Genomic DNA, 23,727 nt, shown 5'->3' with positions numbered 1-23,727 from the left:
CACACACCAAAAAAAAAAGATGTTGTCATTTGCACTTTCACTTTTTTGAGTTGCTTTCTTTTGTTGAATACAGCTGAAGATATTTTGGAAAATGCTGGTTGCAGAAACTTCCATAGTCATTTTTTATACTTCTATAGAAGATGATTCACCCCAGCATTCGTCAAAATGTCTGCTATTGTGTTCAACAGAAAAACAAAATCAATTTTAAAAACCCTTTGAGCAATCAATGGTCATTTTAATTGTCTTCATTTATTATTTTTGAGGGAATTATCCCTTTAACTGTCATCACACTTCTTGAGTTCACACTTGAAAATTATATGTGATGTATAGTTTGTCACTAACAATTCAGACTACGTAACTGTAAAAATGTCCTATCTTTGAGATGGTGAAAAGGGAGTTAAATTACCTGAAGCTTGTGGTATCTTGGGACAAAGCTCAAACCACATAAATTGTTTTAAAATAATTGTAATATCATTTATATTTTCAGACAAAGGATTTATCTTTTTTTGTCACAATATATATTTCTACCTGTACTAATTTAGTATATTACTGGTTATACTATTGGATTTTTATTAAATTTCTATTCTTTTTTTATTTACATTTATTTTTTGTAATATTTGATGTTTAATTTTCATATTTTTCCCAGTGATGGAAGGGCATCCACTGTGTAAAACATGTTCTGGATAAGTTGGCGGTTCATTCCGCTGTGGCGATCCCAGATTAATAAGTCAAAAAGAAAATGAATGAATGAATATTCATATTTATTAACAAATTAAAATTTTAAACAGTTGAAAAGCAATAAAAATGTCTTAATTTAGGTATTCATTATAGTATGTTGAGTTAAACTAAATAAGCAGAAAAGTTTCCTTTGCTATTTTATTATTATTATTATTATTATTATTATAGTTATATTATTATTATAATTATATTATTATTATTATTATTTTGTTATTATTATTATTTATTATTTTTATATTTTTTTTATAATTATTTCACTGGTTTTAGTTGTATGGTTGTAGCTGTAGTTATCTGTAAAAACCATTATTTGTACAATTCACTTCTCTTATTCCTTCACTAAGTGTTTGTCCATCTAGTGTTCACATATCCCAACAACAGTTTTATTCAAAATTTCCATCCATGCTGTTTATTATCGTTTTTCTGAATTATTTGCTGCTGTTAATTTTCATCATGTTCAATGTTCATTATCAACAATGACATGTCTGCATTATTTTTAAAAATATTTTATTTCAAATATATATTGGCTGTTTTCCAGTCACCCTTTTTCTTACAGTAAGCAGCTATTGTGACAGTTTCAACCTGTTGTGAACATATCTTGAGGAGCAATAGTGCAATTAAGTATTATAATGTTAATGAGAATTAATTTGGTTAGAAATGCTATTGTGTCCCAAATAAAAGATGTGCGCGTGGGCGTTTAAATGGCTGAATACTCTGGATTATGGAAATCTGCAGTTAATGTAGTTAAGTTTTACTGCCCCCTGTTGGACACAAATGTATATGACACCAGATTTGCAAACACTTGAAAATGCGGTTTAGGTTTTGATTTGGTGGGACATTCGATGATGTTTTAGTAATGGTGTTTTTATATAAACAAATTAGACAATTTAATTTCCCCATTTACTAAAAAGTGATTGATACCTACTATTTTTTTCTTTCTAAGCTTATACTCATCTTATAAATATGCACAGTAACTTTTACATTCCCTTGTAACATCAGACTGACACTGAAAGTAACTTTGTATTTCTTTGAAACATTGTAACTGTATTTAGAACCATCGCCCTGGTGACCCCTTTTATGGTATTAAAATGATACTTTGTTTAAGAGTTTAGGGTTCCTTATTTTCAGCCTTTTTATTCTTCAAACCTGTAATTTCATATCACTTCATTACCAATTTCTGGAACTAAACCATTAATGCTGACGGTGTCAACCCTCTCAAGTATTTATTTTTATCCTCCGTCTTAAAATGTTTATAGATTTCAACTTTGTAATTGTAACCTGTTTCTAAACGGTCATGTCTTTTTTCTGTATTTCAGTTTAGCATAATGAGTGAACAGTCATTACTACTATTCAGTTGAGGATACCTCTTCTTCACTGGGTAAGTCTTGCTATTTGATTTAGGCTATATTTGAATAAGTGTGAATAATCAGGCCCGTAGCCAGCCTGGTGAAAGGGTGGTTCTTTCTCAAAAAGTGGGCCTTTTTGCAGCTATTTGTCTCATGTTCTATTTAATTATGAGATTTAAATACAGCAAATTAGTGACATTTTAAGCACAATTTTTATTTTTTTTTTTTATTAGCTGAATTGGTTTGTTGGATGGTCATCACAACACTTTTTAATGTACTAAATATTTCCTAAACATTTAGAATAAAGAAATGTGAACAAAATACTTATTATTAAAATACAAATTAATTACACCATGTATCGTTAAGAAAAATAGGAATCTGTTAAAGTTTTAAATTAAGAAGTGTAGCCTATTGTCATTTATTAGGCAATCGACAAACTGGCCAGCATGTTCAATTTTTCTCAGTCAGAATTTGATAATTTCAATAAAAAATAATTAAAGGATTTATCATAAGTTACTTGTTTGCTCTATTTAAAAATAATACAGTGGCGAAAGATGACTTATTTTATATGTCAGATTGTTTATTTTCTTGCACAGCTGGATGTTGGATTCATGAAAAATATTTGTTAGCATTGGCCAAAACTAATTAGCTGAAGTCACACAGAAGCTACACCCAGCAGAGGATTCCGCTTGGTCTTAAAGCCTTTTCGATGGGTTATTTTCACTATATATTATGGCATAGCAGTCAAAATGGGCACATTATGCAACAAATTCTGGACCTTTGTCAGTGAGGGGTTGGTCTACTATACCACATGATCCCCCCCCTGGCAACAGGCCTGATTATATTAGAGCTATCCCTTGATTATTACTTGTCAGCACAGTAATAGGCTTACTCACTGTTTTGTTTTGCTACTTTTGATATGTCGATTGTTGTCATCTGCTGAAAGAAACTGTCAATCATAATGAACCTAAATGCATCATAGAGATTGTAAAGATATTTCACTGGAACATTGCATCTATCTTCTGTTTCTGTTTTGTATTTTATTTCTTGTTAATTTTCATTTGTAAATGTCATTTTTGTACAAGTTCACCTCAATTAAAAATAGAACCCAACTACATGCTTTTCAAAAAAGTGTTTAAACTAAAAATCCACGGGACAATGACGGGGGGCGCTTGGCAATTTCCAAAAATCTAATTCAATAGAGTTACTATATTTTATCCATAACCTACTAAAGAACAAAATAGTAGTTAATAGTAACAATGTTAACATGTTAATAATTAACATTAAAAAACAACATTCATGCCATCAGCCTTTCCATTTTTAAACATACATTACAGGCCCGTAGCCAGCCTATTAAAAAGTTTTTTTTTTTTTTATTAATTTTTTTGCAGTTATTTGCCTTATTTTCTATTCAATTATAAGGTTCAGAAATTGCATTTTTGTGACATTTTATCCACTCATTTTTGCATTATCTTGTCAGATAGTTAATATAAAATTAAAAAAAAAAAACTTTTTTTTTTAAATGCTAATTCATTATATCATTATATTCAATATCATTCATCATTAAAACAATAAGGAATCTGTTAAAACTTGTTTTTAATTAAAAACTGTAGCCTATAGACATAACAAACTGGCCTGCTCATTTTCTCAGTCAGAATTTGTCCATTTAAATGATCATTAATAATTAAATTTGTCTCTTCTATCGTTTTTTTTTACAATTTGTGATGGCATACTGTCAAGGAGTTTTGTTATTGTTTCAAGCTAAAAAAACCTAATTTGGTACTCTTTAGAATTGCACAGATTTCCCATAGTGAAATTTCCACAGCATCATCTCTAAAGTAAAACTGCACCTGCTGCAGTAAGAAGTTCAAAAAAGAAAGGAATTCAGTTGACAATCAAAGCATTACATCGACAAATAACACAACAGAGCTGAAGGACAGAGTCAACGTTCTTCTATACTTTCCTCTTAAACTCTCTGCCCTGTGTTCTTGCACTTCTGCATCTACAGATCCATTAATGTCGATCAGCTCACGTCATCCTTCCACTGAGATTAGCAGGATTTTCGAGCGCAAACTGTGGCACGTAATGAGGAGGATGTTTGAAAAAGAATCGCAGCAGATTGCTTTCACTGCTTTATTAGGCCGCCTGCGGGTTCAAACATGTCTCCCCTTATGAAAGATTAAACGTCAAATGAAGACAGTGGTGTATGCATTAACATACAACATCCAGGCAGGGTCTCCGAACATCTTGCATCTGAGCTTGGCGCTTTATGTTCTCAGAGCATGATTTGTTTATTACAACTGGCATTTTGAATATTCTCTCATTCAGTATAGCACCTAGTCAGTTAGTCAGTGGTGTAGTAACAGTGTTGTCTTGCTTGAGGCTTAATGCTCTTGACCTTTTCACTTTTGATGTGTAAAGGCTTAAGCGAATGATGATGTCATATTTGTGAAAGGTGATGAGGTTGAGAGAGCTGCAGTTTCTTGTTACTGTTAACACTGCTACACAATGCTGTCATTCATCCTCTTCCTGCCTTTCGCTTAATTCTTTAGGCACTCACAATTCAAAAACCCCTGTACAGTGTTTGTCAGATTTTTGTGTGTGTGTGTGTGTGTGTGTGTGTGTGTGTGTGTGTTTGCATGCAGCTGCTTTTCAAAAGTTAAAGTTTGCATGGTAAACGCTATTTGACAGGTCAATAGAGAAGAGTGCATATTTATATTTTTTGTCAGTTTTAGGGTGTGTTCTTCCTATGACTCTCTAGTTCCTTTTGAATTGTTTATGAGAGAATAGACAACAGGTATTCTTTATTAATCTATTTTTTTCCTATTCTTAGAAATCAGAAATCGAACTCAAAGTACAAAATATACTTCATTTGATAGTGTGCATGAACATTTTTTGCTTTAGAAAGATACATCCTCTTCCAGTGACTGTTTTCTCTCTTCAGAAGTTCTTAGTCGCAAAAATGTTGCTGTACTTGTTTAAAAAAAGAGTTAAGTGACGTTTAATCCCTTCATACAAGTGTCTCGTGTTTTTGCTGTCTTCGGTAGTTTGTTGTCTTTGTTTTCTCTTTAGTTTTCTTGTTTTCGTTCCAGTTGTGAAGCAACAGCCTGATTCAGTGCTAACTCTTTGTGGACTAACTGAGTGGTGCAAAAAACAGTTCTTTTGCAAGTTGTCTGTCCATTGCTTGCTAAAAGCTAAAGTATACGTCATATGTGTGCATTTTATTAATGCATCTACTTGTTTTTTTTTCCAACTGGGAAGCAGTCATCAGCTATGTTTCCATCTAAAAATGGCAATATGGCATAAAAGACGTGCAAATAAAGCAGCGTTTCCATCCAACGAGTCAAAGAGAACAAAATCATCAACTCCTGATTAGCTGGTGCCAAATATCAAGTAGCTGCATGAATATATTCCTTATTTAATAAGTGACTTGCTCCTCAGAAGATGCCGACACGCAATGAACGCGTGGTGGCGTTTGAAGGTGTGAGATGTGGTGCACAAAAGCTCTTGACAGTTCTGCAGGTAATTAATAATTTAACACTAATACTGAGATGGTTAAGGCATTTTAGAATGACTAAAACAACATTTGAGATATTTTACAGTGTGCTCAGCCTTCTGGTTTGTCCATTCAGGCACATTTTTACCATTACATGATTTCTTATAACAAAAATCACATGACCTTTTTTAAATGCGCGTATTGGAATTTCTTCAATAAAAGTGTTTGCGATGTAGTTTATGTGCATTTTTTCTTATTGAATAAAACGTTTATCCTACTCAGTTTTGCGCATTTTAAATGCACATTTTCGAAAAGTATGCTTATCTTGACGTTTCCATCAACTTTTTTTTATGCCAATGTCCAAAATGCACATTAAAAATATGTGGATGAAAATGTAGCTAGTGTTGACACCTTGTTGACACACTGTATGTATTAGGGCTGCACTATATATCGTTGTAGCATGGATATTGCAATGTGCACGTTTACAATAGTCACATCGCAAAGATATACAATGTCCATGCAGTCTGAATTATAGTTGACCAGGAACCACCGAATTGTATTTAATTGATGTATTTATATGGAAGTTATATGATTTATGCAAAAACATTTCTTACTAAAATGTTTGTCTTGATTCTAGTCCAAATATCTACATCAAAGTGAAAACTAAATGATTTCACTTACTCCACTTGCAAATAATTTTCCTAAAACAAGCAAAAAAAAAAAAAAAAAAAAACTCTTAATATACACTTATTCCTTTTGACAGGGAAAACTTTTTATTTTTGCTGGGTTTGTTAATTTTTTTTTGATATTTGAACTAGAAACGTGTTAAAGCAAAGTAAGAATTTTTTTTGCAGTGTGATATTCAGTTTCTGTACATGAATACTGTTAGTCTCAGAAAACCGTCAAATAGAGCTATTCAAACCATCTTGTCAAACTATTCATATCACAATATTTATCACAAAAAAAATATCTTAATATTCGATTTTATCGTGCAGCCCTAGTATGCATGGTTGCAAAAAACAAACTAACAAAAAACAAATAAGAAAACACGCAGTTAGTTGGGAAATGCATATTGCTGGTGACATTTAAACTGTGTGCTGTATATAGACTATTATTTATTATTTTATGCAAATAATGTGCTGATGATGAAACTTAACCACTTTACATACCGAACTGCAGCTTAGCATACATGCATCACTGTATTTCAAGCTCAATCGATCAGTGCACTAATGTAATGTCATTTTCAGTTATCATGCTGAACACCACAGTAAAATTTTCCATTCAGTGTTCAGTCACTCGAGGGCAGATACATTGTAGATATTGTAATTCTAATGAAAAGTAGTTACTATATGTATATTGGGGTCTTACATTGGGCTTATTTGTCTCGAAATGTTTTGTTAAAGCATATCCACAATCATTACATTCTCCTCACAATATCATTAGAGCAGAATCCCGACTGTTATTTGAGGAAAATGTTCTGTATCTCTTTGCATCAAAAAGCTTCTTGCAGTCTGGACAGCTTATAGGCTTTAAGCACTGCATTACATCATCAGTCCTCCGTCACTCTCTTCCCATTGCAAAACAATAGAGAAAGGTTGCAGCAGGGCCTCTTCACTGATACTATCTTTGTTAATTCCACACACATCCGCGCATCTGCTATTTCATGCTACTCACTGTGAGCAATTCCTAATCGATTTTCGAGTCAAAACATTTACGATGTTTCTTTTTAATATAAGTTGAGAGAGCAGGAAGTGTCTGAGTCATGGAAGTTTACTCCATGTCTGATCGTTCACACGCTCCCACATAGCACACGCCTGCGGCCAGAGAAGCTGTCCCGGCGTCACACTCAGCTCATCAAAGGCAGGGCCGTGTCAGACACACACACACACACACACACACACACACACACACCTGAATGCATAAAAAAAACACACTCAAGCATGTCAAGGGATAGGATATATACACGGATACACACAAGCTCTGGCACATCCTAAGAGAGGTAGACACACACTTTGACCAGCAAAATACAAGCACATCAGATGAAAGCATAGACATGTAGGTTAGCAATATTCCAGCATGATTTCCAAACACACAAAAGAACAAATATTCACACAAAGAACCAGAATGTGTGAAATGAAAGGCACATCTTATGCAGGTACAGACACATAGTTGCCTTATAGACGAAGTATAATCATGACAGTTTACCTAAGAGACAGTTTATGTAAAGAACACTCTGAAATTTGTAGACTTGTAGGAGTTTATTTCTTCAGTGGAAAACAAAATTGAATATTCTCCTTTTGTACATATGGAGTGAATGAAGTCAGTGCCATTTTAATTTTACAGATCAAAAATTCTTTAAATTGTTGTCATTTCTCATTTGTGCCTTTAAATAGGAAGCAACACCTGAGGTTTTCCATACACACCTCCACACCCATAATCCTCCCATACATTTTTCTCCAACAATTCAAGCTTACCCTGTCCAGTGTTTGCTTACTAACTTGCACACACAATGACTGTCTGGAGGGTCTATAGATTCACTTTAGGCCTGTACCAGCTTAGTTTCTGCAAATGTGAACGCCTGATTTAACAGGGAGACACGTTTCAGATGCTATTAATGGAGACATCTTGCTTTTAAATAACTTTGTAATGGTTGTGTAACAGTAGTAGCATTTTGTAATTGTTTTCAGTAGTGAGTTTCCAATAGCCAGTGCCAATGCTGAGAGCGTGGTGGCTAATGGCCAATATAATCCAGTTTTAAGACTGCAAATGAGATGTGCAAGTTTGAATGAAGATTGTTTTCTGTACTTAAGGAAAATGGAAAGTTCATAATCAAATTAAGCTACATTTTGGAACTGACACAAAAACCTTTACATAAATTATGTGGACAGCTGTTTTGGACAAGGTCAGTAATCATCCCAAAAGAGGCCAGTGCCAGTTCTATATAAATACAAAAAATATATTTAAAATTATTTGTAATTACTTAGTGTAAAAAAAGAAAATATTTCTTAATCCGCCTATTGAAATATATAAATTGATTAATTCTTTTCGGCTCTGAATATTTTGCAGGTCAGTCAGTGCAGGTTTTTATGGTGAACTATAGGTAAGCTCTGCGCGAGAATGTGCGAGGTCATTCCTCCCCGACCTTGCGCTTAAATCTCTTTCATCTGATTGGACAGACTGTGCTTTTGCCAAGATGGGTGGCAACAACATCGCAGTCCAGTTTATCAATGTAATAAAGCTGGCTTGTTGACGAGTGATCTTTGGCCACTATCACAACGTTTGAAGATATGAGCAAATTAAAACCTACATACTATTGATTATCTTTTCAGTTATTATTATTATTATTTTTTTTTTTTTGCAATTTTGGTAAACAGATGTTTACATGGGCCTGTTACTTAATACCTAACATTGTCCGATGTGTTTTCATCAGTAATGGACTGTTAAATAGGCTATTTAATCCATTCATTCAAACCTTTAATTGCTGGAAAAACTTAATATATGATTTCAGTCAAGTTTTGATTGACTAAATTATTCAGAAATGTCCCGAATTATTATACACCTTGGTGAATTTTATCAAGTATGGGGGATTTTACTAATTTTGTGAAGACGAAGATAGTTTTTGGTGTTATTTGGTGCATCCTGTTGATCATTTATCAAAAAGAAATGCCGCTGAAATAATACTATTTGTTTATTTGTATTGTTAAATACTATTTCCCGAAATGAAATATGCGTATAAGTGACATATAATAATAATAATAATAATTTAAGTGACAATGTTCTTGTAAAGGCTGCGACACACAATGCAAATAAGCAACCATTTACAGTTTGAATAACAAATCTGCGCATTATTATGCAAATCAGAATTTAAACCATTATCTAATACAGTAGTAAGTGGAAAGACTATCGGCTTGAATATAGCCTATGGGTAGCCTATTATTTAAAGAAGTCTGTTTGGTCAAAAAGACAGATTTTTGTGTTATTTGAAAGAAAAAAAAAACAAGCGTTGAAATTAGTAAAAGTGGATATATTAATTATATATTTAAAAAAAAACGTAGTCGGCCACAACACGCATAATATAAAACAAAGTTCTCTAACAATGCTTACTTGTATGTTATATCGAACACGAATTCAAGGTGGAATTGAAGACATTTTTCAGGTCAGTGCACATTTTAAAATATTTTAAGGTGGAGAAATAACTAAAGTAGTCTTAAAGCAGACATGGAACAAGACTACTCCGTTTATAAAAGAACCAAGAAGTCAGCCAGCCAAAACTCTGCGTGAAAGTCTTTAGCATAAAGAAAACTAGTTATATGCATGCAAACTTTTGGCGCTTCTCTTCGTCATGCAAGGGCATGTTTTTAGTTTTATGCTGATAATGCGCATTAAAATGCCTTACCTTTCTGCAGTCTTCTAGAAAATTGAGGCAACAGCTTTCCCGGCTGTGTTTAGGCCGACTGAAGGGTTCCTCTCTGAATCTGCTATGTATTGCTCCCGTGGGCCCCCCGCTCACAGTGTTTATTGAGATGTGTATTGGGACCCCAGACCGTCATGTTGCAGGGAATGAATAATTTAGGCCTGGTTAGATTGAGAGCTCTTCACTGAGAGAACCAGGAGCATGTACACCTGAAAACGGATGATTTACGATCTGTGGATTTTAGACAAGCATTTGTTGTTTTAACGGAGACGCTATAAATTAGCGAAGGCGTTTTAGTTTTCATTCAACAACAACACGCTATTATTTCGAATAAATGTAATTGTAGCATTCAATTTTACTGTTTTCTCCACCCTTGTTCTGTCTGCTCCATTAATCATCACTATATGAGAGTATTCATGTTTAACAGCACGCTTGTGTTGTTCCAACCACACTACTCAAAGTACATGTTCTTCTCTCATCCTGTTCTGTACGCGCTGTGACATGAATTTCATGGATAGAATCACACTCATACAAACGCCTGTCTATGTGGCATACCTGCCTTTGTTTTGATTGGCTTTCAATGAATGTCATTGTCCGTTCTATTAAGTACTTTATCCGCTATACTTCAGCGAAGTTAATGATGGACAACAGAGGGCGGCTAACAATAGTGCAGTATAAGTATTTCCCGTGAAAGACAATAAGTTATTATTGAGCTGGAGTTAAATAACTGTACCAATCACAAACGCAGTTATGTTCTATTAGGGCGACACATTTCCCTTAATCCCCTTAACTCTATTTTAAAACCGTTTCCATACAGTAATTTGACGCTGTGAGATTTCTTTGTTTACAAACAGCCAGTCAATTGACACTCATTGTCGCGATCACTTGTAATTACACGCGCCTACTGCGAGTCTGCTAAAAATGCAGTTTTGTTTGCACAGTGGGATGGCGGTTTATATATTATTCTAAGTAATCCATAATTCATATGACACATGAGCCTTGTTTTCAACTTGCACACGTTCTATTGAGCTTAATGGACAATCATGTATCACTTCATATTAATTTTTTTAAAGGAGTTCAGCTGGCAGATGGTCCAGTGATGTGTGGTCCATCCTGGCCTGATCTTATTGCTGTTATTTCAAGCGTCGCTGATCACTGGAGGCCCAGCCTCTAGTCAGTCTTGTATATTCGACTCCTAATCTGCTCGGGACATCTCGCCCTCTTCACCGGACTCATGTCAAGCTGATGTGTATTAGATACTTTTTCCTTCCCTCTGAGTCTTTATAAAAGGTAGAAATGCCACAATTGTGTGCCACATACAACCATCAATAATTGAATTCAATAATTGTGAAGAAAACGTTCTGAAATGTTTTAGAACAATATATTTACTTCCATTAAATAAAACACAATAGTTTATTTTTGGGATGTTGAAAAACGAAACAAAAATTCCGTACCAAATATTATACACAGAGCAAAAACCAAGTTCATTTCGCAGAAACATTTGCGTATTATTACCCAGGGTTGCTATTCTAGATCTATATTCACACAGACATTTAATAATAAATTTATAATATCACACACGACTGGTGCGTTTAGTATGTACATTCCCTTGATCGCAAGCAAGACATGATTCCTGTAAGTTTTCCACATGCTGTGTTGAACTGAATTCTTGAAAATGCTTAAGAGTTAGAGCTTTCGCTTCTACAAATTGGAGATGATATTAAGATATATGTATAGCCTATATACAACCGTTCAGTCAATTACTGTCCAAAATTAAAACGTCAAAATAAATGAGATTTTTTTTGTTGTTAAATATTGTGGTATCCTAATCTCTTCACTGGCTAGTGTGCACTTGCTAGTGTAGAGAACAAATCTTATTAGCAATGGAGCCTTTGCCTTCCGTTCCCGCTTGACATTCCATCACAGGATTGGACGCGTTTCAGTGGTTTATTCTTCTAGTGCCCTTGAAACAAAAAGTGTAGTCTCTTGTTCCTGGGATTCGGATTGTAAATTCTACAGTCGTCTCTTACACCGGTCTATCCACTGCGTACTGGCAGGCGCTGAGATTGGAGGCCGGATTCTGCACGCTCGCGTATCCAAAACTCGAGTGTTGCTTGGCTTTCAGTCTCAGACTGGCAAGACTGGAGTTACAAGTGTCCCGGTAAACATACGGAGGCGTCGGTGGGGCGTAAGGGCACGCCGGCGTGGGAACCCCCGAATTTAGAGAGGGGTTGCTGAGGTTATTCAAGTTATTGAGGCTGTTTAAACTTGATCCTGGTACACCGGTGACAGCAGACGGAACCATACTGGAGGACATGCTCATTGAAGAGATAGAGTTAGGTGGAGAGAACATGGTCTGGGACGACAGCGGATTGACATTCATGGAATTGAAAAAGGGAAAGCTTTTGGTAGACAGAGAGGCCGACGTGAGTCCCTTTGCAGCCCAGTTGTTGTACGTATAGCTGGGATACATGTCATCGTAGGGCTGCATAAGTCCGTTGAATTGAGGGCCGAAACCGTTTTTACACAGCTCAGCCTGTTGATTCCTCTCCCTTTTTCTCCATTTTGCCCGTCGATTCTTGAACCACACCTGCAACAATTGTAGAAAAGAATTAGCCTACATAATTAATTAGTCTATCTAAAGCAATGCAAGACTGTCATCGAGTTAGAACAACACGGACTGCTCCGTTTGTTTTAGGTAGGCTAGATAAATGATATGGGTGGTGGTGTCAAACTCAGTTAGGTTCCCTAATTAAGTCACTTTTTATCAGTCACCCGGAATCTTGTCTGATCCCGGGAATCCCAATACACATTCAGACTTTTAGCGCCCGACGCTTTAAATGTGTATTCTCGCTAAGCAGGCGGAGACACACTAACCCTAAGTATATACAACACGAGAATGACAATCACAAAATAAAAGCTTTGCACCTCTTAAAAGGCGACTGTGTGACTCCATTAAAGTCAGTCATCGTTTGGGCGTCAGTCTTTATTTCGTGTTGATTGCAAACAATTTGACTCACCTATAATTAGCCTCTTAACATACAATAACAGATTTTTTATTTAAACAATTAAACAAAATCATATTTAGTATGCAACCCAATTAACGTTATGGAAAATTAGCAAGCATAGAATGCAGCGCCTGCATATTAGACTAGCTAAAAAGTAAGTTAATGTATGAACAAAAATATTTACATGTAAAACACATACAACAACGCAAAAAAAATATATATTTCAGAAATATATCTTTATTTTTATTGTTAGTGGATCTATGAAATATGCACTAAAATTACGTTACGTTTAATTCAGCATTAAGCTAATAGGCTATGTTGAATTTTAATAGTAAATAATAGATTTAATTCACACACACACACACACACACACACACACACACAAAAAGAAAAACTATAAAAATATTAAGGGTTATATCACATATTATTTTCTTGTAATTTTATTTATCAAACTTACTCGGACTCTGGCCTCTGTTAAATTTGTCCAAACGGCGATCTCCTCTCTAGTCGACATGTCCGGATAGCGATTCCTCTGAAAAGTGGCCTCCAGTTCCTGTAACTGCTGGCTAGTAAAATGCGTTCGTTGCCGCCTTTGTCTCTTCTTTTTCGACGGGTCATCGTTCGAATCTTCGTTTTTACTTTGTCCCTTTTCTTTCTCTGTAATGCAAAAGGAAACACTCTTTTTAAACAAATATTTAATTGCAGAGGAACAAGCTTCAGGCACGGTTTTGACACATTAGAGAAGTGTGCGTGAGGGAGACAAATCTCTAATTCCTTTTTATTGAATTGAAGATATTTGACATCATGGTAACATAACAAGTTGGTTCCCTGGTAACAATTTAACGGGCGAAATTTAATTAATGATGTTCCTGAATTAAATTTATTATAACGCTCGTTTTAACATCCTAACATCCTTTTTTCTGGCAAAGCCAACAGTACCGGTAAAAACCCAATGTTCAAATGCTAATGCAGGATTTAGAAAATATTTTAACCGCCATAAATGCAGCATGCATTTTTTTATCACACGAAAGCAATGACATTGTAGTTTGGGAATGTTTGCTCTATTCTGTACAAAGCGCAGTTGCCACTGTGTAAACATTCGTGAAGCCCACATTTTCACAAACAATTTAAGTAAATAAAGTCCTGTCAAAGGGTATGACTTATGTAGCTCATTTCAATAGCCCTACGAATCAACTGCCTGTTCCACCTCTTGATATATTTACATGGCTCGCTCTGTCGGCTAACCCACTCTGTTTTCACACCGAGCGAAGTTTTAAAATGTTTCTTTCTCGAGAAGAACACTTAATGATAACTGACACCAAAACCAAAAACACTCAAGTTAAAAATCTCCTCAGGTCTTACCTACGGACTCTGGACTGGAGGTGTCTGAAACCGTGTGCACATCCAGCCTGTGTTTCGAGTCCACAGACCGCTGAAGCGGTTGCAGACTAGAGGCCATCGAAAGCGGCGTGTGTTTACTCCCGGTAACGTGGTGATTGTGATGATGGTGGTCCAAACTCAACGGATCCTTCATAGAGGTCATGGATAAGACAAGCGATTTACCGACGGCTCGCAAGCAGCTATAACTTCCTCAGCGCAGGTCACAAATACAGATAAATAAATAAATAAAAGAAATAAAAGAAAGAAAGAAACGAATGTGTCCAGCAGTGAAGTATCGGCAAGCGTTGCCAGTGCTCCTTTCTCATTTAAACCACTAAAAGCGACACTCCTGAAACGGCTTTAATAATAAAAAAATATGATTAAACAAGCCCAGTGTTAAGGAAAGATTTTTTTCCCGTTTCGACTGGGTAAAAGATATCTCGGTTTCAGCCGAGAGCAAGGAAAGCCAGAGTGACAGGGACAGGTATGTGATATTATATCCACTTGCATACACACACACTCTCCTGCACATCACAGCCCTCGCTCTTCATTTCAGCTGTCCCTCTATCTGTCCAACCGAGCTGCTCTATGCGTCCTGACGTCACAAACTCCGCCCTCAATCTGACGGAACATTAAACCCTATACATGTCAGCTTTTATGGCAAACCGACTATGAATCGGCCCAAGAAATGAGAAAATGCAGCCTATGCAGTTTGAGATGTTTTTCTATCTCTCTAAAAACATGTAAATAAAAAAAACGTGCATTCACTTGATTTAACATCACTTAACATTTATCATGGTACACCTGACGCTCAAAACCCAGGTTAGGTTTTCTCAGCAGCTATTACAACAAAATAAAGCGTATTATTAGCGTTGTAACTTTAGAGAGTTCTGTCGTCAATAAAACAATTTCACCAGACTTAACAAACACAGACTAAACAACTGCACAAAATCTTTTATTTATTATTATTATTATCTATTATTATTCATTAGCTTGAATTGACAGTGTCAAATACTTTTGTTTTTGTTTGTTTGTTTGTTTTTCTTTCTTTCTTTCTTTCTTTCTTTCTTTCTTTCTTTCTTTCTTTCTTTCTTTCTTTCTTTCTTTTCAAGTAAACCTGTCCCATATAAAAGTTTAATCATAAATGATACACAGAGGCCTAATAAAAAAAAAAATCATATTAGGAAAAAAATATTCAAGTTAAAGTTAAGTTTATTCAGGCTTGTATTCATTTTATATAATTTAATATAAGGATTAAAAGCACTTTGGCGAGGTATATTACTTTGGCGAGGTATACACTTTCGGCCCGTGATTATTTCGCGGGAGAGAAAGCACCCACTTTTCTTTTACTGAGTAGGCTACATTTAATCTGATAAGACGCTCATCTGCTTAAGAATTTTAAATGAGCATCTTTAATGACTTCCAGCTCCTTCACCTTGTGTCAAGTTTCTTCAAAACATCGCCATCGTCATTTACATGCCAAATCATATAAAACTGCGCATTTTATTTAAATGCCAAACATTTATTTATGTTACAACTTTAATTTATTTATAATTTTCCCGATCTTCATTTTCAAATAAAATTGTGTATATTTTGAATTGTTAGTTTTACAGGTTAGGTGTTTTTTGAGATGAGAAGGAAAAATCCTTTCTCGTTGCGTTACTTAGGATTGTATTTTTTTGTAGTCATTCGACTGAAAATATCAAAGCAAATGGGTTATATATATATATATATATATATATATATATATATATATATATATATATATATATATATATATATATATATATATATATATATAGTAAACTTGGATAAACCGATCTCAATCTTGAAAACTGCTAAATTAAAGCTTTTGTGATTAAAGTTAAATTAACAATCAAATAATTACTTTAATTGTATCTTGGCGATCCACAGAAAGTTTTTTTTGTGTGTGTGTGTGTCCTGCAAAATCAAGTCCATACTAAGGGGGGAAAGGGTACTCAACTGCTTACGAAAACGACCCGACCGACTTATCTACGACATTTTTTCAGTTCACATTTTTCGTACTGGATATTATTTAATATGGAGAATATATAGAACCAACAAATCTTGTATGTACAGGTGTTTTAGATGTGACCTCGTATTCATTGCACTAGTGCTTAGACACAGAACATTATTAAAAAATATTTTTCAGCCTGTTTTTAACACTTGCTATTCATTTTATCATTGCCATTTATTCCCCTTTTTGAAAGTAAAAAGTCTATCGCTATTCGCAAGGGAATCTATTTTTATTCATTTTAAACCGATTGTACTACCATCTGAAAACACAAACTATTCATGTAAAATCATAATTACATCCACTGAAATGTGCTTAATAATGACAGGTGTTACGCATTTTTTACTCATAGAAATTCTATTGAAAATGGCACAAGTGCATTTTTGTTAAACGCATTGAAATATGTGGACTAGATTATTGCTCTGTATTTATTGTGGACCCTCAAAATGCTTCAGAGCGCTCTCACTGCCTGCTGTGGATTATTGGCCATGGCGCACCACAGAGCCATTAATTACCAATTCAGTCAATATAAGGGAGACGACAAAGCCTTTTCCATAGGATTAAGAGGACATTAGATTCTTCCATTAGTATATTCCTCCTCACGAGGAGGCTTTCATTACACATTTACTTTTCCCCCGAGTCTATCTAACAAGCGTTGCATATATTACCGCACAAGAGACGAGATTGTCGGTAATCAAGTCTCTCGAATGCCTTTTCCCCTTACTTTGCTGTTTGCATTTTGATGCTCATTTTCTACTTTTATCTTGTGTATCAGCAAAGTGAGAAGCAGAAAAGAAAGGCAAACAAATGCGACTAAGTAGATTTTGTGGTTTATTCTTATTTGCTTTAATTAGCTTAATAAAGATGCCAGATGATATAGAAGCCGTACACGCATTGCGTATCAACCTTTTATTAGCCCTTAATTTTGTCTGAGTTTCTGTAAAAATTGTTCTGATGCGACAAATTCTTAAACTGCTAGAGGAGGCGGGTTATTCAATTTATTTTTATTGTTATGCTAATTTAATTGTATTGTTTTTTTTTTACACTTGATACACGTATATTACACCTATTTATAATTCAATTAAATCTGTATTTTAATTAGCATATTAATGAACATTTGAAAGATGAGATGAATGTTTTTCAAATTTTATCGAGGACCCACATGATTACTCCAGTGCAATGGACTACGTTTTAGGCTATAACCGAGCATTTTGTCTTATAATTTTCAAGATAATTTAGAGAACATTTAAAATCAGAGGCTTTACAATCCCAAAATAATCTGAAGAAGCTGCTACGCGGCATTACGAAGACCTTTCCACATACCCTTGTATGATCCTGTCCTACCAGCAGATGTCCATCTTTGACTATAAACGTCTAATGGTTCCGCTTTTCCCAATGAAAAGTCATATCAAACACCAAAGGTGTTTTACACCCTCATGAGCGCGTTTTCTACCTCAGATAATTTTATGTAAAGGCCAAACAAATCCAATCAATTTTGATAATAAATTAAATTTTTTTCTGAAGGCCTAGCAAGGAGATGGAGTTGTCATTCACCAATATCTTACCTAATTGAGCACACGTTGATGCAAGTTTGCGGCAGTGGGAGTCCATTTAGTAGGTTATATGTTGTTTACCTGTGAAATAAAGAGAAAAGCTTATTTTAAGTGTTAGGCACGTGTATCAAATATATACAGTGTTTATAGTATGTCAACAGTAATAGTGTAGGTCAGCTTTTGTTTGAGTACGTTTGGTTTATAAACAAAAAAGATTGTTTATTGGCATTGAAGTTCAATGAAGAACATTTAACATCAACGAAATCTTACAGTTCCACATAGGTTGTTAACAACGGAACATTCTCTTTGTATTTTTAAATACTGTTCACACTAAAAAGAGTGTCTCTTTTAGCAACGTTTCTCGGGGGAACTGAGGTTCTTCTGATCTTCAAAATCTCCTGTATTACAACCTTTATTTTTAAATGTGTGTCTGACCGGATGGGCCACTCAGTGATGATTTATTTCAAATCTACTGTGATATATTGGATAGTTCCTATCTGTAATAGGATGAGCACATTCCTCATCATTTGTTTTGAAATCCCTTAGCGCTTGCTCGAGTCCCTCCTAATTAAGACTCGTGTCTCCAAACGCGCATGAAAACAACGCACAAAGAGGAGAGACAGTGCGCCGTGTGTGTGTGTTTCAGGGTGAGAGAGCAGTTTGAGCGCTAGAAGTTGAGTGATTCCGCGGTAAAATCAAGGGATTAGTGTCTGATTGAGATGTCTGTCGGTTGGATATTACAAAATTCATTATCGCAGCTCTATACTAACCCGATATGAAGTAACACAGATGGGCCTTTATTAGCCCAGGCTTCATCTGTTTGCTTATGATAATTTCAGTCGGAAATTTGCATGCAATCCTGCTGTTAACCGTTTTCCTTCTCCATTTTTCTCTCTCCGAATGCAACGCTTTACCTCAACCCTCCCTTTATTTCACCTGCCTCGCATCTGTGCCTTTAGTCAAAGACTTGAGAGTCTGGAAATTAAATTTGTGCCTTTTTTTTTGGATGTACGCAGTAGTGCGCATTTTGTGTGAAGTCAAAAGTTATTGCTTTAAATATTATTTTGACATACTAGTACCAATTACTAAATTATTTTACATAAGTGTCTAAATTTACAATCCAGAGTAGCCTAAAAGGTGAAGGTTTTGTTTTCGTTATGAGTGTGTTGATTATGCCATCCGTTCGGTTTTGATTTAGGCCTCTAAATCAGACTCGATAACTTTGAAGGTGTGTAATTTTAAGCGAATTTTATACAAATGCCTAAATAAAATGTGTGAATAAAATTCCGTTAAAACAAAAAAGGTAAGACACAATATTACACTTGTTTTGACACAATAAAATTTTATATTTGACTACATCAATGCAATTTCAGTAATAAAGCGCATTAACAGAGAAAAACATGCAAAATGTGTGTGTAGATTTTTGGAATGTATTTTTCTATTAGAAATTTATTTGGGTCTATTTAAATAGAACAAAAGCAGAGCTTGCCATTATACTAATATCTTTTTTTAATTTGTTCTAGAGATTAATTGAAGAAAATATTTAGAAAATAGGTTTTGTTTTCGTTTTTTCTTTAAAATTTGATTTATAGTTACTCTGTTCGTTTAATATTAGGGATAGAACCATGATTATCTCCAAGTCTTGCGTGTATACGGATTTCTTAATAATGTTATTTATTTTCGTGTTACCTAGGCCTATGTTTTTTAGCTGAGGTGAATGAAATTTAGATTATTGATGTATTAATTTTATAAACTGTTATGGTACTTTTTAAATCAATATTTTACAATATGACAAGATGTTCTTATCTTCAGATGGTCAATTTAAATGTTTATACTTGTAAATTGCATTAGCCTAACTGAAGATAGTAAAATAATATAATTATTAAATACTTGGGCTTTAAATGCTCTTTAAATAAATACATATTTAAATGCAAATCTTAAAACAAAATTACATTACTTTCCGGGACTTTACACGATTATTTTAAAAGTATTTATATTGTATTTCAATAAAATTTGTTAGTTTTGAAAGCAAATTTCGTTGCCATGATTTATTTCCTGCTTATAATACAAGTGTTAATGTACATTACACGCTCTAACTGTAAAGTTGTCCTTGTCCCGTTTGTCTCAGTGTTAACGATATATTATTATCAACTGCAAAGTCAAGGTGGGACCTGCCAGAGCATCACTTATCATGCCTCTCCATCTAACTGCACTAAAGCTGAAGTTCACCCATGGCTTGCAACCCCGAGGTGGAACGAATTCCTTCACTTGCATTATCTCACATTCAAGATAGGGTGTCATGTGCACTTACCAGTGGTTGTTGAAAAGCGTTGCTTTGCAGCCGTGCCAGTCTTGATTTTCTCTCTTTAAAAAAGATAAATTCCACACCTCTGAAAAAGTTTATCTTTGCCCTTGATGATGTCCGGGTACATAAACTCTTGCTGCCAGGTCCAAAAGGAGCGTAACCTCTTCTTCCTCAACGGGAACGTTAAGGGATATCTCTGGGTTCTTTTAAACAACACTAAAACATGAATATATTATCTTCAACCCAGAGTGTTTGCAGTTACAACCTAACAAGTTGCTTTAGTAACTCATTTTTTGCAGAGCCTACACGACTGGAACTTTTTTTCCGCGCAAAGACGCAGAGAGTGGTGCATTTCCCCCTCTCACGAGCTTTGACTGTCAGCGCGTGGGCGTGAGTGAGAGTTTGTGTGTATAAGCGCGTGCGTGTGCATGCGTGCCACAGTGGGTGTGTTTGTATGCACAACCAACACGTAGAGTGTGTGTAAGGGGTGAACTTTGTGATGCGAAACGGTAGGCTAAATTAGATAACAAATTAGCAATCGAAACACTGTAATACGTTAATTCAAAGAACAAATTCAAACAGATGAACCATATAAATGCCATGGCTAAATATGGATCAAATCAGGACATTTTATTTGTAACTGGCTGCCAATAAACGATCATTGTTATTAGACGCTAACAAAAATGCCTATAGACACAGCCTAAATTTAAATGAGATTAAATATAAGTGCAGTTAATGTTTCATTCTCTCTCCCCTTTCCATTGTCAATTCTCTCTTGCCTTACCTTTATGTTGATCAGATAATTACGAACACGTTATAAAAGTGTGTGTATATATATATATATATATATATATATATATATATATATATATATATATTGCATTACATATGTTGTTTACATTTTGTTTGGAAGGACTAACACAAGACAAAATTCTCAATATCGTAACGTGGTAAATGCAACTATAATATTAATAACAACAATAATAATGTAGAATAATATTTAAAATCATTGTAATTTGTTTATTAGGATACGATCAGTTGTGACATTCTAGACTTTTATTTAAATATGAGAAGGCCTATATGCAAATATGATGTTAATCATCAGCTGACAACAGAATGGGTAGGGTTGTCCTATTTAATTTTGTTTAGACGATTAATTTTTAAATCAAACATGGCTTTAATTTAAAATAGCAACTTATGTTGAAAAGTGCATGTGCTCAAACTGTGTCGGTCAGGTTTAGAGATGAATTGAACAGCTGGCTTGGATGCAAATGATCTTTAAAGATCCGCGTGCACCGGACTGATTTCCATGCGCATCTCACACGAGCAAAGCAGACCGGACGGAGGTTTCACGCGCATAATCCGTTTTTTACATTGTGGGTCATACACCCATTAAGCAAGTAATTAATGCGCTCGGCCATGGGGGAATTCCCAAGCCTGTATTGGAATATCCCAGTCTCTCTACCAGAGCTTTAATAGGCCTGGGAGCCTAAAAATGACATGCACATTTGTCCATAATTTTGCGCGTTGACGGAAATTATGTACTGCATTACGCGATAGAAATAAATTAAACAAAACGCATTTATTTTGTTTGGTGCAAATAAAAAAGCGCATTGACCCTAAAATCGACGCTCACAACTTCAGTATACAAATTATTACTTCATAATGCTAAAATATTTAAGAATTCTTAAATATTGCCTTTTTCATTATTTTCGTTTTAATAAAGATTAATAAGTAGGATAATATGATCAATTCACCGCCCAATTTCCGTAAATAAATATATCTTAAAGATTTTAAATACACATGTATTATTTTCTTTAGAAAATCATCCCTAATGTTTTAAAGACATCAAGAATTATCAATCAAAAGGTAATCTGACAACCCTACACAAATATACTATATAGACTAAACCTCTTAAATCTCCACAGATTCAAATATCCGTTTAGACATCCAAATTAAATGACATAAGGATTTTTGTATAAACCTGAGGTGATTTAAAGTATCGGAAAAGCACGTATTTATATCTATTTTTGATTGAATCACCCGCCTCATCCATTCTGTGGGAGAGACGCGTCCTTGCATCGTTTTTACCTTCATCTGGCAGCAGCTGGAGCCTTTGCTTTCTCACGCTGAAAAAGCCTGCAAAGGAATGCCCTAAGTTCAGAAAAAGGGGTCGCTCGAAGATCTTTATGCCTCGGGGGCAGACCGGCGGCTTCTTTTCATTTCTGCCTCGTTATCGATTCGCTGTTGTCATCTTTGGCGTCGTAGAAGGACACTTGAAAGAATATCTTATAGGGCTCTGATGTGTGGGCTGAAATGACCCGAGCAAAACTCTGTTCAAAGACTTTTTACAACCACACAGACCTCTTTAGAATAAGACACCGATGTGCTGTGCATCTAATCATTTTAATGATAACCATATGAGAGGAGATATATTAAAATTGTGAATATCAAGGTTAATTTGAAGGTAAACAATTAAGTGACATTAGCATGCTTTAATTGGCCAATATATGTTACAAGCAGAAGCCAATTAGTTAAAATGACAATCAGATTCCCATTTAATTCAGGATCTAAATTTAAGCATTTCAGTAAGTAAATTATTTTCAGACCAATCACAGCACAATCTTGTGTATGTTATTTAAGTAACATTTATCATGTCCTCTTGAAACGGTTATTTCACTCTCTTTCAATATCTATCATTCAACATATTTTATGTAACTGAACAATGATTTTAAGTAGACGGAAGGTGTGAAAGATCTATTTCTATAACAGTTTAGATGTCTGACGTTCTAGTTAATTACTGCCGCATAACAAATTATTTTTTTGCTTTTGTTCAGTTTGGATTCATTAATGGTGAACCGAGTTTCACACAAGGAATCAATTAAATATGACTTAAGTATGTCAGGCTGTGGGCACAAGAAGTAATTGTATGTTTCATGATGCCATTCAACACACAAGAAGCTCTGTTTCTCAACCAGAAAACTGCCATAGTTTGACAGATTATTGATTTAGGTCAGATTAAAATCGAAGTACTGCTTCATAGATTATATTCAAACAATTAGTTTAAACAGTGGTTGTCACACACTACTGTCTATACTTGCACAGAGATTTTATGATATTTCCAGAGTTGCTTGTCAAAGTAGCGCACGCAAAGCCACAAACCATTAAACAAATCAGTTTATGTACTGCTAATATGTTAGACCAGCAAGAAAAAGACTTTATTGTGGGTGAAGTGTTTTTTTTTTTACCATGACTACTTTTTAAATATAAGGAAGATGAGGAAGTGAGCAATGGGAAAAGTGCCAGATAAGCCGAATCAAGGAAGGAGGAGTCTCAGTCTTTGAAAAAACAACTACATTGTTCATTTCCATTTGCCAAGTTGATTTGTAAGATTAAATGATAAGCTCAAGAGCCCTTAATTAGCCTGATGACTGCTGTAGACAGACACTTCTTAA

The 23,727-nt window shown here is 34.8% G+C and overlaps 1 protein-coding gene across 3 annotated transcripts; it reads right to left on the bottom strand.

The window, feature by feature from the left end:
• Nucleotides 1-11,358: 11,358 nt before the first annotated feature.
• Nucleotides 11,359-22,434, bottom strand: pitx2 (paired-like homeodomain 2). Of its 3 annotated transcripts, XM_073921145.1 has the most exons (5): nucleotides 22,364-22,434; nucleotides 20,279-20,488; nucleotides 17,980-18,048; nucleotides 13,457-13,656; nucleotides 11,359-12,581 (listed from the first exon to the last, which is right to left on the bottom strand). In XM_073921145.1, exons 3-5 carry the CDS (start codon nucleotides 18,023-18,025, stop codon nucleotides 12,018-12,020), a joined length of 810 nt encoding a protein of 269 aa, XP_073777246.1. In that variant the 5' UTR covers nucleotides 18,026-18,048; nucleotides 20,279-20,488; nucleotides 22,364-22,434; the 3' UTR covers nucleotides 11,359-12,017.
• Between the last annotated feature and the right edge of the window lie 1,293 nt (nucleotides 22,435-23,727).

Source organism: Danio rerio, chromosome 14, assembly GCF_049306965.1.
Source record: "Danio rerio strain Tuebingen ecotype United States chromosome 14, GRCz12tu, whole genome shotgun sequence".
In the NCBI taxonomy this organism is placed as follows: domain Eukaryota; kingdom Metazoa; phylum Chordata; class Actinopteri; order Cypriniformes; family Danionidae; genus Danio; species Danio rerio.
This window is presented reverse-complemented; position numbering and strand designations above follow the sequence as displayed.